Source organism: Phoenix dactylifera, chromosome 1 (genome assembly GCF_051530095.1).
Source record: "Phoenix dactylifera cultivar Ajwa chromosome 1, Ajwa_hap1_PhDact_Kaust_v1.1, whole genome shotgun sequence".
NCBI classification, from domain to species: Eukaryota; Viridiplantae; Streptophyta; class Magnoliopsida; order Arecales; family Arecaceae; genus Phoenix; species Phoenix dactylifera.
Genome location: NC_143190.1, coordinates 65,993,671 through 66,012,025, shown reverse-complemented (window position 1 = coordinate 66,012,025; position 18,355 = coordinate 65,993,671). Strand labels below are relative to the sequence as shown.

Below are 18,355 nucleotides of genomic sequence, written 5' to 3'. Positions count from 1 at the left end.
GTAATCGGGCTCGAGCTCGGGCTCGGGCTCGATAACAGGCTATTTTCTCTATGTGGTCAAATTTTTATGAATTATGGTACTGAAATAAGATCTTTCGGTGGGAAACTAGAGTTCGTTTGGGCTCGTAAGCTGCTCGGGCTCGGGTGTAAACGAGCCTCATATTGGGCTCGAGCTCGGGCTCGGGCTCGTTTGACTAACGAGCCGAGCCCGAGCCGAGCTTTTATCGAGCCGAGCCCGAGTAGCTCGGCTCATTAACAGCTCTATAGTTGGCAGGGCTATAAAAAAAAAAATGATATGGTGGTTATTTTTCTTAAGAAACAGAGCTCTCTTCATGAAAAGAGCATGTGCAGCTTCGTTCGAAAAAGAAAAGAGCTTGCCCATCCTCTCTAACGGAAATGACGAAACTTATTGGCTTTGTTATGATTAGTTGATTACATTGGGGACGGACGACGTAACCATTTGTAAAAGGAAATGCCGAGAAGGGAATGGACGCCGAAAAGAGGAAGGTTTTAGGGGGAGGCGGTTTTTTCCGCTCTCGCTGAGAAATGCATAGATGTGCCACCCCTGCTTCAAGACTTTCAGACATGGTTAGCGGCAGCGTGGCATTTTAGATTAAGCATATTTTTACAGAGATTAATGGAGCTGCAGATTGGTTGGTTTTGTATGTGGCCAACCACTCCACAGTGCCTAGCGGATTAGAAAAAAAGAGTTGCTCAAAATATATTTTTTTATATGTGTCCATATTAGAACAGTACGATTTATTCGGTTTAGCAAAAAAAAAAAAATAAATCTATAAAATAATGCAACTCTGAAGCGCCATTCATGAAAATTGTAGAAATCCTTACCGAAAAAAACTACGTTCAACTCTGGATTTCCGATCTCTAGCAGGCACCACATCAGGTGCCGGTAAAAATCCAGTTAAAATAGACTAAAAGCCATACTAGAACAGAATATTTTAAACCCCACAAGTTTCAACAATTTTTCACATGGACCCTCTCTCCTTCAAAAAATTATAATCGAACCCTCAAGTTAATTTTCGAATGCAATGCGGCATGGTTGTCTGCGTCAGTTAGTCAAATGATCCTCAGGTGGCTAACCTTAATCCGTATGTTCCTAAAATGCCATCGGTTCCTTATATAAACTTAAAATTATACTATAACTAATTGTGGCTTGTTTTTTTGATGACCCAAGTCTTATCTTCCCCTCCCATAACTCTTTCGCCCATGTCAGGGGTCTTCTCTGTTTCTAGTGCGAAGCCACCTCTCATGCTATCAAGCCATTAGCTGGGCTACAGGACAGCATTTGTGATTTTGTTCTCCCAAGCCATCTTCGGTATGAACATCATGTTGGAATAAATGTCACCTCAAAAGAACTCAAATAAATCATAAATAATTTAATTTTACTGAAACAACCAGTTCTGTTATGTACCTCTTCGAGGTCGTTTTCTTTCGATCCACAATAAAATAAATAATACCAGTAGTCGTCCAAGGCGTGTAGTTACAATCTTTGAAAGAGATTCGCCTCCTTACGTGCATTGGATTCTGCCGATCTCTCTCCAAGATACAACGGACCGTTGAATTTGTAGACATGCATAGTACTACAAGTTCTCTTGAACTCGGTAGAGTATTTTCTGTATGCTCGTACACGATAGTTTAGTGGGAGATGAAGAAAGAATAAAAAAAAGGAAGAAAATAGGGCTTGAAAGGCCTTCTTTTTTTTTATTTATTTTTCTTTCCGCTTGAAACCATGAAGAAAACCAAGAAAATATCACGGCTAGGAAGATCAGAATGAGAGGGCCTGTCTTTCTTCCTCTCGGTTACTTTTTGGGCTTCACATAAAGAGATGTTGGAGCGCAATGTCCCTCTATTCATGAAGGTTTTGAAACCGCCGTCCGTTGATTTCTTCAACGGGCAGAGCAATCAAGTTGATAGCTGCTGAGTTCTTCAACAATGAATGAACTATTTGGACACTTATTCTCCAATCACTAGGATAACTACAATTCGAGTGTTTATAGTATTGGCAGCATCATATAAACTTGAAATCCACCAGATGGATATGAAAACCACCTTTCTCAATAGCGAGTTAGACGAAGAAATATATATGGAGCAGCCATAAGGTTTTGTAGTTCCTGGTCAAGAAAATAAAGTGTATAAGCTAGTCAAATCTTTATATGGACTAAAACAAGCTCCTGAACAGTGGCATGAAAAGTTCGACCAAGTCATTTTATTATATGGGTTTAACATTTGTGACTTCGATAAATGTGTATATTGAAAAATATTTGATGGGTCTATTATTATCCTATGTTTATACGTAGATGATATTTTAATTTTTAGTATAAACATATCACAATTTTAGAAGTGAAGAAATACTAATGTGACAATTTTGAGATGAAATATTTAGGGTTAGCTAAAGTAATCTTAGGAATCAGAATTATAATGACACAAAATAAGATTGTTTTGAGTCAATCTCACTATGTTGAAAAGGTGTTACAGAAATTTGGGTACAAAAATTGTAAGCCAGTTAGCAACCATATGATCCTAGCATAAAATTAAAGAAAAATGGTGGGGACAGTGTTTCTCAATTAAAGTATTCTTAATTAGTTGGAAGTCTTATGTATTTTTCTAACTGTACAAGACCAGATATCTCCTATGCTGTAGGAAGACTAAGTAGATACACCAGTAACCCCGATAAGACACATTGTGATGCAATAGAAAGACTTCCTAAATATTTGAAGGGTACTATTATATGGGATATATTATTCTGGTTTTTCCATTGTACTAGAAGGGTATAGTGATGCTAATTGAATCTCTGATTCCGAAGACACTAAAGCCACTAGTGAATTTGTTTTTATACTACGTGGTAATGCAGTCGCTTGGAAATCTTCCAAGCAGACCTTGATTACTAGATCCACCATGGAGGCTGAGATGGTAGCCTTAGAGTTAGCTGGTGGAGAAGCAGATTAGCTTAAGGGTATGTTATTAGATATTCCCATGATGGATAAGCCTATTCCTGCTATTAGAATTAACTCTGATAATCAGGTGACTATAGCAAAAGTGAAAAGTAAAAAATCACAACTCGAAGTCGTCTAGGCACATTGAGCTTCAATATAAAATTTTGAGAAAGCTCATCTCTACTAGAGTTATAACTTTAAGTGATATTAAATTAGTAGAGAACTTGGTAGATCATCTGACCAAGGGCTTGTCGAGAGGACAAGTTCAATATGCTTCGAGGAGGATGGGTTTAAAGCCTATTTTTGAGTCATCATCAACGGTAATCCAACTTATCTGACTGGAGATCCCAATTTGTAGGTTTAATGGGACAAACAAGCTGACTGAGAGGCTGGTAGGAGCACTAAATTTAAAATGAACTCGGTTCACTACCCATCTCTATGGAGCAGGTGCTCAACTGCACTAGACAGGAGGATAGCATAATACCTTAATGATATCAAGGCTATTGTAGTAGGTTATAGAGTTGCAATATACCCTTGGAGATATCACCGATGTGAGTGTGACTATGGGGCCGCAGTTAAATAGAGAATTAAGGCTTGCTCTCTAAGAGACACTCGCAAAACAAGATGCCTGCACACGGCCGTAATGCGCTACCCCGATGGAACTCACATGCAAGGTCAATTGTTGTTCGGTATTCTCAAAATCTATACATAAAGTATAAGTTCAAGACTTTGTTCACTTCGGACTGTTGTGGATGGCGAAATATCAACTAGATGAAGGTTCAAGTCCGGAAGACACATTTCATTGAAAGCTAAGTGTACTGATTGCTCATACTTTGAATTTTCAAAATTTCTGTCATTTTCAAAATTATCTCAAAATTTTTCGAAATTTCAAAAATGGTGGCGAATGTAAGAAGTTCTTTTTGAAATTTGAGAACAACTGTTTGATTCAAACACTAATTTAAAGTCTAACTGACTCAAAAGGAAACCACTAACAAGATTTTTGCGAACATCTGGCACATATTGCACGTTATGAAGAGTAAGAATTTTTTTAGATGTAAACTTTATTTTTTACTTCTCCTTCTCTAATCACTTGTGCAACACTGGAGTTACCCATAGTCACAATTCTCCCTTTAACCTCTTGGTAGAAAGAAAAAAAGAAATTATCAGAACAAATATGGACAGTGGCTCCTGTGTCAATCCACCATTCGGTTGGATTGTAGGCCAGATTTAACTCAAATTTCGAGATTACTAACCTGTCCTTGGTTCCAGTAGAGCTAGAACTGGTTATCATGTTTATGGTTATTCCTATGTTTTTCTTCTATTTGAAAAGACACTATTACTTGATCCAAAGAAAGGGTATGTCTCTTATGCTTCAAAGAGACTTTAAAATTTGTCCAAGAAGATGGTAGCTTTTCTATGAGGGTTGCTGCTTGAATTCTCTCATCAATAGGGATTTCCATTGCAATGATCTTCGCCACTATATTCTGAACTTTATGTGCTTGATCAATTACTGATTTGTGATCTACCATTTTGTAAAAAAAATATTCTCCTATGATGAACTTCTCTTCTAATTTGGTTCTCATTACCATATTTCGACTCAAGTTCATCCCACAACATCTTAACTGTACCTTAAACTCTAGAGTAGATGTCATATAGGTTATCATTTAGTGCACTAAATATCATACTTTTGCACAAACGATTATCTCTTTCAAATTTATATTTAGCACTTGATCTATCGAGTTCATGATCCATTGGGTCCTTAGTTGAAGGATCGTTTGACACCACATAGTATAAGTCTAATGTGTCTAACCAAGACTCCATCTTTGTTTGCCATCTAACAAAATTCTTTCCGTCAATGACTCGGGTTTTACTGGTTGTTTTAGTGAATTAAATTACTTGTGGTTTATTTGAGTTCTTTTGAGGTGATCTTTGTTCCAACAATTTTTGAAAAAAATTCGCCTCCTTATATGCACTAGATTCTGGCGATCCCTTCTCAAGATACAATGGACTGTTAAATTTGTAGACGTGCACAGTACAATGGCCCCGCCCCCCCCCCCCCCCCCCCCCGGCGATCCCTTCTCAAGATACAATGGACTGTTAAATTTGTAGACGTGCACAGTACAATGGCCCCCCCCCCCCCCCCTCCTCCTTTTTTTTTTCCTTTCCGCTTGAAACTGTGAAGAAAACCAAGAAAATATCGCTAGGAAGATCAGAATGAGAGAGCCTGTCTCTCTCCCTCTCGGTTACTTTTTGGGCTGCTAAGTTCTTCAACGAGGAAGACTTTAAGGACCAGTTTAAGTCGCATGCAATAAAAGTTTGTAACGGGTGTTCTCAAATTTCAAAAAAACTTCTTACACATCATTCATGGCGTTTGATGAAACATGTAGGAAAGTGTAACAACCCAGGACCTCATCCAAAATGGCTAGCCGGAAGGTTTTATTTGGGTTCCTTGATCCTGTATAAGTACCCAAGATCTACCCAGCGAATAACCGATGTGGGACTAAACACACGCCCGCACGGATCCTCACATACTCCCCCCGTTCAAGCCCTGACGTCCTCGTCAGGCTAAGGGTTCAAATTCATTCAAATCTAATCATTAACACCACGATCGGTCTGTGGTCAACCCCAATGGATCCGTGCTGCAGTGTCCCATAGTCCACATAAGTTATGGGCCGGGTCCACTCTGATACCATTTGTAACAATCCAGGACCTCACCCAAAATGGCTAGCCGGAAGTTACTATTTGGGTTCCTTGATCCTGTATAAGTACCCAAGATCTACCCAGCGAATAACCGATGTGGGACTAAACATACGCCCGCACGGATCCTCGTAGAAAGAGACAGCCATGAAGAAGGTATTGCTCCTTTCCTAGTTCCATGTTCTTGTGGCTGATATTTTAGTCCAAATAACCATCCTAAATCCTCTTCGGATGTGAGCTATGGCTGTTCCGGTCTTTTGATGCCCACCATTGTTGTATCACGTTGCGTCAGAAAAATTGAGGGACCTAATTACAAATTTTTAAAGATGAAAGGATCAGCATGAAAACATTGGAAAGTCGGGGGGCAAGCGATACTTTTCGGATAAAAAGTGAAAAAGTCCAAACGCACCGTCGAAGAGGGCTTGCCTGAAGAATAGAGAAAGAAGGCTTGTGTGGGCGAGAGGGAGAGGGAGAGAGAGAGAGAGAGAGAGAGAGAGAGAGAGAGAGGGGGAAGGGGCTTGTCTTGGCTCCCATGGACGGCCTCAGATCGAAGTCCTTCAACGACGGAAGGATGCAGGTCGAGGTCTACAGCGGCCGGCCGCCACATCCCCCTTCCAGCATCTACGATTTCAGGAGTTACAGCGTGTCCTATGCCTCCTCCGTCCAGCCCGGCGGTGGCTACGGTGGATACGGCTCCAGGGAGGTCAAGTTCGACAAGGGGATGGGGACCTCCGGATCTTCGAAGAAGGGGTGGGTCTTCAGCGACCCGGAGTTCCAGCGGAAGAAGCGGGTGGCCAGCTACAAGGTCTACGCCGTCGAGGGGAGGATGAAGGGCTCCTTTAGAAGGAGCTTCAGGTGGCTTAAGGATAGATACACCAAGGTGGTCTATGGCTGGTGGTGATCCCTTCATCTGGTATGCTCCTCGCCATCTTTCCTCTTTGATTCGGCTTTCATCCTTTGCAGAAGGGCATCCTTTTATATTTCTATGGTTCTAGTTTTGTCAAAAGTTGAGATTTTTCTTTGTTGATTTCTTTTATGGGTTTTGATCGATACTGGCAAATATTTGATTTCCGATGGCTGTTTACATGGTATCGGAAGTTCTTATTGTTCTCCTTCTTCCCTTATTTTCAGTCATATTCCTGGTCCTCTCTTTGTTTGGACCCCTACTCTTGCGATAGGTTTTCTTCTTGTATTTATGATTATAGCACTAATTCTTATCAGAAGTTTGGGTTTTTTTTCTTTCTTTTAAGATTCTGATATCTGTTTACATATTATCAGCGGTCTACTGCTTGTTCCTGTGTCTGGTCCTCCCTCTCTTAGGCGTGCAATTGGTTTTCCTGCCTCTAGTCTTAATTTCTTCTAAAAAAAATAGATTTTTGTTTTCTTTCAGGTGTTTTGATTGATTCGAAGAGATCTTTAATTTCCTATCGCTGTTTATTTACTAACCGTAGCCTTCTTGTTATTCTTGTTCTTATTCTTGTTGCTGGTCCTCAGTCTCTTGTTTGACTTTCCCTTGCAATAGTTCTTGTTTCTAGGTTTGTCATCCTAGTGTTACTTTCCCATTAAAAGTTTATGTTTTTTTTTTGTTTTCTTTTATTGGTTTTGATTGATCTGAATAATTTTTCCATTTTCTAAAGTTGTTGACAAAGTATGAGTAACCTTGTTCGTCTTCTTGTTCTCAATGTTTTCATGCATTCTCCATCTTCGGATGCTGCTGATCAAGAAATTTAGGATTTTCTCTAGGTTTAGTTAATATTTCAATTATCCTTCAGCTCTTCTCTCCTCTTCTACCTTCACCTCTTACATGGCTCTTGTCAATGCAAAAGTTTGAATCGCCCCCTCTTTTCCTCTTTGGTTATTTTGACCTCTCTCCTTCATCTTCTTCATGTCAGCTTAATCCTAGGCTCTAAGATAATTTAGTTGTTGATCTTGCTGAAACCCCATATTAACCTTGAGTTCTTCATAAACTCTACTTATCTTTTTCTCCCTTCCCTGTCAAAGGTTTAATTTCTGCTTTTGGTTCTTAAGGTGAGCCTACATCCAGCATCATTTGATGTTGGTTCCCTCTTAAACTTTTTTTCTTTTGGTGAGATGCCTTTGTATGGATTTCTATTTGGGAGCCGTTTAACAGCAAATTTAATAAAGATTAGGGTGAAGACCTTGTTTCTTTTGTAACATGCCTCCCCCCCCGCCCCCTAATAAAAATGTGCATTGCTCGATTAATTTAGAGATGTTGGAGATACAAGCAAAGGGAGTTATGGGCTGTTTCAGTAGCAATTCTTTCTTGTGAATAAACCTAAACCTATGGCTTATGACCATGTTATGTGCATGCATGCAGTGAAACTAGAATAAGTAACTATGCTTGAATCATATTTACATTACGCAGGAAAAAAATTATAATGGTATGCATTGTAATCATACATACTGGCACAAACAAAAGGCTGAAAAGCTAATTAACAAATATGTTAAAAATTGTTAATCGAAGGTCCACTGTACTATCCTTTCTGGCATGCGGGCTTGAGATGTTCTAGTATATCAAATATGAATGTGATTTCTCTGACCATTTCTAAGATAGATAGGTTCTAAGCATGGAATTGAGAATTAACATGCTCAAATTATAGTTGGTTTTGATAAATGATAGTTGACTATTTTGTACAAAAAGAACTGAGTATATTGAGAATACTAGATGATGCAAACGTTTGTACATTGGGATCTTCAGCCAAAATTATTAATATTATTAAAGTAGCTACCGAATCTCTCTATGGTATTTTAATGCTCTTGTTATGCTGCAAGCTGCAATCTTTATGGTTATATGATGATGGAGCGTCAAGCATGGAAGTGATGATTCCTTGATTTTGTATCTGTAATGGCTGGTTTTATTAGTCATGAATGTATAATTCTGGTGAAACTTTGAAACCTTAAGCACAACCACTAAGTATGAGGACAGTAGCCTAAGGTATATACTGTTTCGATTAGAAAAATCAAAAACTATGACTTTCAAACATTATCCACCTTGTTTGACCATGTCGATGCCTGATCAATGAAAACCTACTTGTGAGTGTTATAAGAAAACCATGCTAGCAACTTACTGATACAGTCCATTGGAATGAGATTAGGATAGATGTGATTTTTGAATACAGTGTGATATTGTGTTATGCCTTTCCAAACTGCAGGAAATAAGGGTTTTCTGGAGAATGAGCAGTATAAATTTTGTGCAAGTCTTTATCGGAAGCAAACTTTGCTCAGACGATGTTTTTGGAAGCTGTATAGGCTTTTAAAGTCAAGTCTTGTGCAAACATTTGACCATATTGTTGCTTAAACCATGTTTAGCATGCATTGGAAGTTTTCTTGTTGCAATATGATGAGCGGCAAATATCCTCATATTGATTATACTCCAAGTCATTGCAGCCATGTTGCAACTTGACTTTGGAATGGTTCTGATAATTCTTGGTTTCTTCTAGTTCTCTCTCTCTCTCGCACACCCCCCCCCCCCCCGAGTTCTTCCTCCCTCCCGCAAGCTATCACTGTGCATCATACTGTTGTATGGACTCTTCTATGCAGTTCAATCGGTGATTCAATTGCATTGTGAATTTGTGATAAGACATGCCTTGAATTACAAGTAATACTGGCTTTTCGCATAAACTAGGTCTAGAGTTTGATTCTGTCATTTTTTCTAAGAAGGCCATGTTATTGACTGATGTGAAAAAAAATGTCATACAACTTCTTACTCTTTAAGTCAGCAATTCTGCTTACCACAAGTTTTATGTGAGCTCTGAAAACTAAGATTTATATTAACATGGAATAAATGCCTCTGTGTGTCCATCAGTGGTAACATAAACTCTAAAATATAAGATGTAAATACCAGTATGCTCTTTAAGTATCAAACACTTAAGTAATTATGGCAAAAGATGGAGGTCCTTCACTGTGTTTATCTGCAATGAAGGGAGCAGTATCGTAAGGTGAAGTCTCCTGATGTCATTTATATATTGAAATGCAGCCTCTTAATGGTCCCTCATTCAGTCATCCTATATTACAGCTATCTTCAACTTTTCTTTTTTTTATTTGCATATGCTGGTCCACAACGCTTAGAATCAGAATCTATCATAGTTAAGTTATTCTCTGTGTAGAACCAAATTGCACGAGCCATGAATGACCAGTCAGAATATGACCTTGCAATATTCTATTGTCCCTTAGGGTGGGTAGTCTTGAAATGCATATTGCACTTTTGCTTTGTTATGTATACTCATTTCTTTTTGTAAACTGATCAATAATGTTGAAGCTGTGATGGTACTTTCTGACTAGTTTCATTCTGAGCACCAACCTTTTGCTCCAACAATGTGCTGTTCGGTGTTATTGGCAATACTAACATCCATGAAATGCGTTCTTTTCCCCACTGTGGTTGATATGCTTAAAAGTATTAACACTAGAATTATCCATCACGAACTCAACATGTTTTTAGGGATCAAGATCATGGAAATCAGCTCAGGAGTGTATTGACTTTGCATGTTATAAACAAGTTGGAATCACAATAGCTCTGCATTGCAAACAAGTAATTCAAGCATGATTAAGGCATCTCAGAAATGTTTCATTCTAGACTATTTCCCTTCATTTTTCTTCTTTTCTAGCTTTCTTTTTTCGGTTTGGCATTGAAAAAATAATGAATTCTTTACTTTGGATGTTGCCGTACGTTGACAGGGAATAAGTCAACACAGGTTGGTTGCAGTTCGAGTTTTCATCGCAGGAAGGTGATCTGCCTCAAGTTTGTTCCTTGTAACTTCCATTTTGAGAGGGCAAAATATCAGAATAACTTAAACAGCCTTTGTAATCCCATTTGATATATTTGTTTTTACTTTTTAGCCTGATGTTGTATAGGCCATTTAAGATGTGTCTCATGATCTGTATAACTATCAAAGTGCAGGTTCTATGCATTTGCTTTGGTAATCTATGAAGTGCTACATTGTTTATGAACCTAGTAATGTGGGGTAATTCTTATGTGAGCTTATATTTGGTTTGACTAGTTATTCTGTATCTGAGTGAACTGTGATACTTGATAAACTATGTATTTCAAAACTGATGGGTTTTAGATTTGGTTATGGAGCCTAGCATTTGATGTTGCAAGGGTCCTGTGCTAGTCAGCAGATGTGTATCTGACAATTTGCAGTGTGGTTCATAAATGTTCAGACGTTCTCCATGCTTGAGTATAGGTTCTGAAATACATTTTAAACTTCTAAGCATATTTTCTGATTGGAAGAAACACCAGCCAGAATTCCTCGTGTTCCTTAATTCACTTGGTTGATTGAAGAGGTCAGCTCTTTTGGCATCTGTGGGCTTGCTTTTTAAGTTTATCTTCAAACTGCAGAGTGAAAATTTATTGGAGAGTGGGTCAAGACACTTATATTTTTTGTGTTTTTTCCATGTAGGACCAAATCGCATGGGCTATGGATCTCCATAGTCAGAATTGCATCTCTTAATATCTGATAATATCTTGTGGTGCAGACATGGTGCTCCAGAATATTTATATATTGCTATCGGGTTTTAAAAATGTCAAGAGTTGTAATGAAATTTAGTTTACATTGGATACCATCCTTATGTTGGAAAAATTTAAATGCGCACGTGGACTCAGGCGGCGTGCGCATTTGAATTTCGCAAAATGCCTGTTGGCGCATTTGCGAAATCACCGTGGGCGCGTTCGCACAAAACCAATAAGCCCATGTAATCATTTCTATATATACCCCTCAATTTCATCATATTCGGGATGCAAAAAATTAAAGAAAAATATCAAAAAAAATTTGGAGAACACTTCTTCCTCTCAGCCTTTTCTGATTTTTATTTTTGCAATTCTATTCAGTTTATTTTATTCTTTCTATTTCGTTCTTTCGTGGGATCTGCAAATCCGAATGGATTCGATTTGGCTTCTTCCGAGACGTACCGAAGAAAAAGTTTAGGGTCGTTGTATCTCTAAGAAGATTATCCGGAGATCCGTACGTAAGGGTAAACACTTCTTTGGAACAACGTCTACGTGTTTCGACATACCTTTAATCAGGCTATTTTTTCTTACTCTTGTTTTAAATTTAATATTAGTAGATCTATAGGATGTGCAACTTTATGATTTAAATATATTAAATGAATAGATTTATTTTGTGCTATAATAGATTCTTTTGTGATAAAATAGATTTATTTTGATGCCGTGTGTGTATATATATATATATATATATATATATATATATATATATATATATATATATATATATATATTTCTATTAATTGTGTTTATAGATTTATTTGCTTATTTAGGTGATATATTGCTAACAATCCAAAGAAGTGTTTGGTTTATTTTTTTTTTGTTAGTAATATATAATTCAGTAAATCATTCTAAAAAGGTAATAATTTGTTTAACCTTCAAGAGGTTTATCATACCTCTTTTGAACTCCTCAAGGAATAATTTTCATATTCCATTCAAACGAAAAATTCGGATATTGGTTAATACATAATAATTAATTCATTGAATTGATTTATTAGATCTCAATCAATTATTCTAATAAAGTAATAAATCATTCTAATATATAATTCATTAAACTGACAAATTAGATCTCAATTACAATAATTGATTTGCTAGCACAAAATTAGTAATCAATTATTCTAATAAGGTAATAAATCTTATAATTTATTGAATTGACATTTTTGATCTCACTTACAATAATTAATTTGCTGGCATAAAATTAATAATCAATTATTCTAATAAGGTAATAAATCTTATAATTTATTGAATTGACATTTTAGATTTCAATTACAATAATTGATTTGCTAGCACAAAATTAGTAATCAATTATTCTAATAAGGCATTAAATCAATTCTAATATATAATTCATTGAATTGATATTTTAGATTTCAATTACAATAATTGATTTGCTAGCACAAAATTAGTAATCAATTATTCTAATAAAGCAATAAATCAATTCTAGTATATAATTCATTGAATTGACATTTTAGATTTCAATTACCATAATTGATTTGCTAGCACAAAATTAGTAATTAATTATTCTAATAAGGCAATAAATCAATTCTAATATATAATTCATTGAATTGACATTTTAGATTTCAATTACAATAATTGATTTGCTAGCACAAAATTAGTAATCAATTATTCTAATAAAGCAATAAATCAATTCTAATAAATAATTCATGGAATTGACATATTAGATTTCAATTAAAATAATTGCCTAGCTAGCACTAAATTAATAATTAATTATTACTAATTCAAAAAATTTAAATAGAAAATTTAAAAATTGATTAATCCATAATAACAAATTTAAGTTTGTACTTGGGCTTTTGTAAAAATTGAATTTGTATGATTTCTAGTGATTATATCCACTAACTAATAGTGTTAAAGAAAAACTTGTCAAAAAGGTATACGTGCTTAAGAAAGGGTAGTGTTTAAGTGAGCCTAGTGCTCCACCACCGATCTGTAGCTGTTCTGGCTATTATTTTTTGGATATATCAACTAGACATTCAAAATTTAATACAAATTTTAGTGCAATCTTTTGACATAAACCTTTTGCATTCATTCAGGTTTCTGTCTCTTTTCTATAATCTTGAACCTATGGCTTCTAACACTAGTGATCATCTTAGTTCCAAACTTTAAAAATTTGACGGCTATAATTTTAGGAGGTGGCAGAACCAAATGCGGTTTTGGCTCACCACATTAGGGTTGATCTCGGCCGTAGGTGAGAGCACTACTGAAGTTGATAGAGGGTCCAACCTAACTACTTAACGACTTGCTACTCACGAAAACCCAAACCCAAACCGGAGTTTATCCTCCTCCCAAACTGAACCTTCTGCCTCGACCAGTACACCCTCTAGGACACTTGATGAGATGGACTATCATTGCATCCATAGAATCCTAGGTGCCCTTTTCGAAAGGCTGTATGATATTTATTACCCAACCAAGAGTGCCAAAGAACTCTAGGACACCTTAGATAACAAATATGGTCTTGATGATGCTGGGGTAAAGAGGTTCAAGGCCTCCGACTTCAATAACTCAATTTTGTGAAGATCATGGAATCATTCATGAAGTGATTGCTCCTTATTCTCCCCAATCAAATGGAGTAGCAGAATGGAAGAATAGGACTTTAATAGATATGGTTAACTCCATGCTTATAAATTCAGGAGTATCAGAGAATTTGTGGGGGGAAGCTCTAGTTTCAGCCTGTTATATCTTCAATAAGATTCCCTCCAAAAATTTTGATCTAACCCCATATGAAGTTTGGAAATATAGAAGACCTAATCTTAGCTATTTGAAAGTGTGAGGGTGCTTGGCAAAAGTGAAAATACCTGATTTTAAGAGAAAAAAATAAGGCCTAAAATAGTGGATGCCATATTTATAGGATATGCAGCTAATAGTAATGGCAATAGATTTCTAGTGATTAATTTAGAAGAAAGTGATATTAGCAACAACACTATTATAGAAGCCAAAGATGCAACATATTTTGAAGATACCTTTCCACTTAGAACTAGAGTAGATAATGGTATAGCTAGTAGCTCTAGTAGAATAAGGACAAGAGAAATAGAAGTAGAAGCAGAACCTAAGAGGAGTAAGAGATCCAGGATAGAGAAAACATTTGGAGATGACTTTTATACCTTTCTTATAGAGGACTCTGACTCTCCAACTACTTTTAAGGACACAATGAAATTTTTGGATTCACCCTTTTGGAGAGAAGCTGTGGACAATGAGATGCAGTCAATTATCCAAAATCATACTTGAAAACTGACTGATCTTCCTTCTGGCTGTAAAACTATAGAGTGCAAATGGATCTTTAAGAAGAAACTTAGGCCTAATGGGTCTGTAGATAAATTTAAGGCTAGATTAGCTGCCAAGTATTTTACTCAGAGACTTGGGGTAGATTTTTTTGATGTCTATGCACCTATAGTTAGGATTACGACTATTATGATTCTTATAGCATTAGCCTCCATCCATAGATTAGTAATTCATCATATTGATGTCAAAACAGCTTTTCTAAATGGAGACTTAAATAAAAAAATCTATATGGACCAGCCATTTATAATCTCAGGTCAAGAAAATAAAGTTTGTAGATTAATCAGATCTCTCTATGGTTTTAAATAAGCACCCAAGCAATGACACTTGAAATTTGATGAAACCATACTGATATTTGGATTTGAAATCAATAGTACAGACGAATGTGTATACCATAAGAGAGTTAAAAATAAACTTGTGATCTTGTGCCTCTATATAGATGATATACTGATCTTTGGGACAGATCTTCAAATAGTTGATAAAGTAAAGCAATTCTTAAGTCATAAGTTTGATATGAAAGACTTGGGACAAGCTGACTTAATTTTAAATACCAAAATAATTAAAAGTACAAATAGTATTAAGTTATCCCAAATTTATTATGTTGACAAGATTCTCAATAAATTTAATTATACCGATTTTCAGCCTGTCTCTACTCCTTTTGATCCCTCTACACACCTTAAGAAGAACTTAGGAACTCCTGTCCTTCAAGGCCTATTTGCTCAAATTATAGGCTCACTAGGATTTCTAGCAAACTACACTAGGTCACATAACATATGCCGTGAATAGACTTAGCAGATATACTGTTAATCCAAATAGAGATTACTGGACAACATTAGAGAGAATCCTTAGGTATCTTAAAAGTACCAAGTCCTATAGTTTGCACTTTAGTAGGTTTCCTACTGTTCTAAAAGGTTATAGTAATGTCAACTAGATCGGCGATACCTTAGATGTTAAATCTACCACAGGATATGTCTTTCTACTAGAAAGTGCTGCTGTGTTTTAGAAATCTACCAAACAAACCTTGATATCTAGAAATACCATGGAGTCTGAACTGATAGCTTTAGACACCACTAGCACAGAGACTGAGTGGCTCAGAGATCTATTAATAGACCTTTCTGTAGATGAGTCACCTTTACCATATGTCTCCTTACATTATGACTGTAAATCTGCAATAGATAAGTGCAATCAAGAAAATGCCAATGTAAAAATGAATAGGCACTTAAAAGTGCATCATAAATCATTAAGATATAAATTGAAAAATAACGTTATTGCTTTGAATTTTGTAAAATCAAAAAAATAATGTAGTTGATCAGCTTACAAAAGGTTTGTCTAGAACAGTAGTTCTAGAGTCATCGAGGAGGATGAGGCTTAGCCTATAAAGATAGATCACCACTGTAGAAACCCAACCTTAAAAGATTCAATGGGTAGAAACAAATCGGAGTGTGACTAAGAGGAGCACTGTTTTATGTTTTCCTCGTCCCTATGGCGTTAGTGTTCATAAAAGCAAGTGGTAGGATGAGTTTGTTTATATAACTCTTAATGAGTCCGAGATCCAAGAAGCAGGAACTTTCTTGCTGGCTTTCTTATTAGGACTCACCTATATGTGTAGTCGTGAGACCACGATTATGGAAAATGGGCGATTTTCTAAAAGGCACATAAAAGATATCTGCGCATGGCCATATTAACACAACCCGCTTAGAACCCATATCGGGCTATATTATGTGTGCTGTTGATTTAATATGAGCCATGGACCGAGGTTCAAGTTTAAGACCATCTTGGCTCCACAGATGTAATCAATTGTCACTAAGTGAAGGTTCAAACCGAAAAATACCTACACCTATTACGTAATATAAGATATCCAACATTTTATTTTGATTTTAAAATTATTTAAATTTTTGTGGAGGATTGTTGGAAAAATTTAAGTGCGCACGCAGCCTGAGATTTGGCCGCGTGCGCGTTTGAATTTTGCGAAATGCCCGTTGGGGCGTTCATGAAATCAGCGCGGGCACGTCCGCAAAAAGACCAATAAGCCTCTGTAATCACCCTTATATATACCCCTCAATTTCATCCTATTCGGGACACAAAAAATTTTAAAAAAAAAATCAAAAAAATTATGGAGAAAAGTTCTTCCTCTTAGCTACTTCTGATTTTTATTTTGCAATTTTATTTAGTTTATTTATTCTTTTTATTTCGTTTTTCGCTGGATCTGCAAGTCCGATCGGGTTCGATTTGGCTTCTTCTGAGACGTACCGAAGAAGAAGTTTAGGGTCGTCATATCTCTTAGGAGGATTGCCAGGAGACCCGTACGTAGGGGCAAACGCTTCTCTGAGACAGCGTCTACACGCTTTGACCTGTCTTCAATTAAGCTATTTTCTCTTACTCTTGTTTTAAATTTAATATTAGTAGATCTGTAGAATTTGCAACTTTATGATTTAAATATATTAAATAAATAGATTTATTTTGTGCTAGAATAGATTTTTTTTGTGATAAAATAAATTTATTTTGATGCCGAAAAAAATATTATTTCTTTTAAGAATTTCTATTAATTATAATTATAGATTTATTTGCTTATTTAGGTGATATATTGCTAACACCTTAATCCATCGATATTGTTAGCTTTGAATGGCAAATAACTAACAACCCACTTGAAATTTGCATTTATGCTCTATGGCGGCTATGCTTAGAAGTCTAGACAACCATTGTGATAACTAGGTTGAAGGCCTTACATTAACAGGGAATAAGTTTAAGTAGCATCATTTTGGTTCAGCTTCTCTTGTATGGTTTTTTTTTGCCTCATGTCTGCTACGTTTGACTTCAATTCAGGATAAGACAAATAATTTGAAGATGAACAATCTTATTATATGTAGATCAATGTTGTATAGACTCTTTAAAATTTCTCTAGTGAGGTTTTGTTGTATGTGTCCATCCATGCTCATGTTCAACAAGTTTGATTCTTAAATATATGAAACATTACATGTCTGTGAAGTTTGTAATGAGATATAATTTGTTTGTGCAGGTTGATGTTTAGTCCGACTAATACTTTTCGTAAGTTTTAGCAAGCTACTAATACTATTTGATGATCCATGTTTTTTGAGATCGGAGACTCGTAGCTGTGGCTGCAGAGTTTTGACTTTTAATGCCGGAAAGGCAGTTAATTAACCTGTGTTTCTGGATGGCAATTTTATCTGATTTGCAGTTTTGGTCTCATAAGCTGTGCACTGTAAGGGTGGTAAAAGTTGACCGTACTAGCAAATCCGTCATGACTTGACCCTATTTGGGTCAGGTTTGGATCAAGAGTTCTTCTGTTAGGATTGGTATGAGTCATTTTTTCTAATCCAAATTTTGGATGGAGGAGATATAAGACAGAGCTTTGGCCTGATTTGTCGGGGCAGAATTATGTTTAAGCTAAACTAATTTAGATTCTTGGATAAGAATTTTGAAGTGTTAAGACTTTTTTTTCTTAATACTAGTTGTTTAAATTATTTTAAAAAATAGCTGGCAAAATTTGTAAGAATTGAATTGAATTTTTAGGTTATATCTATTAGGGTTCAGTCATGCAAAATAGCTTAGGTTATGATGAAATAGGTGATTCAAAATAACCCATGGGTGGGCATCGGTTGAGAGATCTTGACACTGTATCGGTCAGGTCAGGCTATGAGTAAAGGTTTTGTTTCCTTGATATATTGAGTAAAAATCATTCCACTCTTAGTTGGAACATATATGTCTGGAAGCATGTAAAGCATTAAAAGGCTGGTTTTATTTGTTATTTGCTGCTTGGAAAAAGATCACAGGGTTCTTTTTGTGAATAAATTTGTTAAGTTGAAGGAGGCCAGCTCTTGCTCTTGCTGTATCCTTATGGTTAGTTGTGTGAAAGGTCATCATCAAGCTGCAGCCTG

General features: G+C 36.2%; 1 protein-coding gene across 1 annotated transcript; it reads left to right on the top strand.

The window, feature by feature from the left end:
• Window positions 1-6,069: 6,069 nt before the first annotated feature.
• On the top strand, window positions 6,070-10,481 carry LOC103697342 (uncharacterized). Its single transcript, XM_017840644.4, has 2 exons — window positions 6,070-6,560; window positions 10,343-10,481. Exon 1 carries the CDS (start codon window positions 6,180-6,182, stop codon window positions 6,546-6,548), a length of 369 nt encoding a protein of 122 aa, XP_017696133.3. The 5' UTR covers window positions 6,070-6,179; the 3' UTR covers window positions 6,549-6,560; window positions 10,343-10,481.
• Window positions 10,482-18,355: the final 7,874 nt, after the last annotated feature.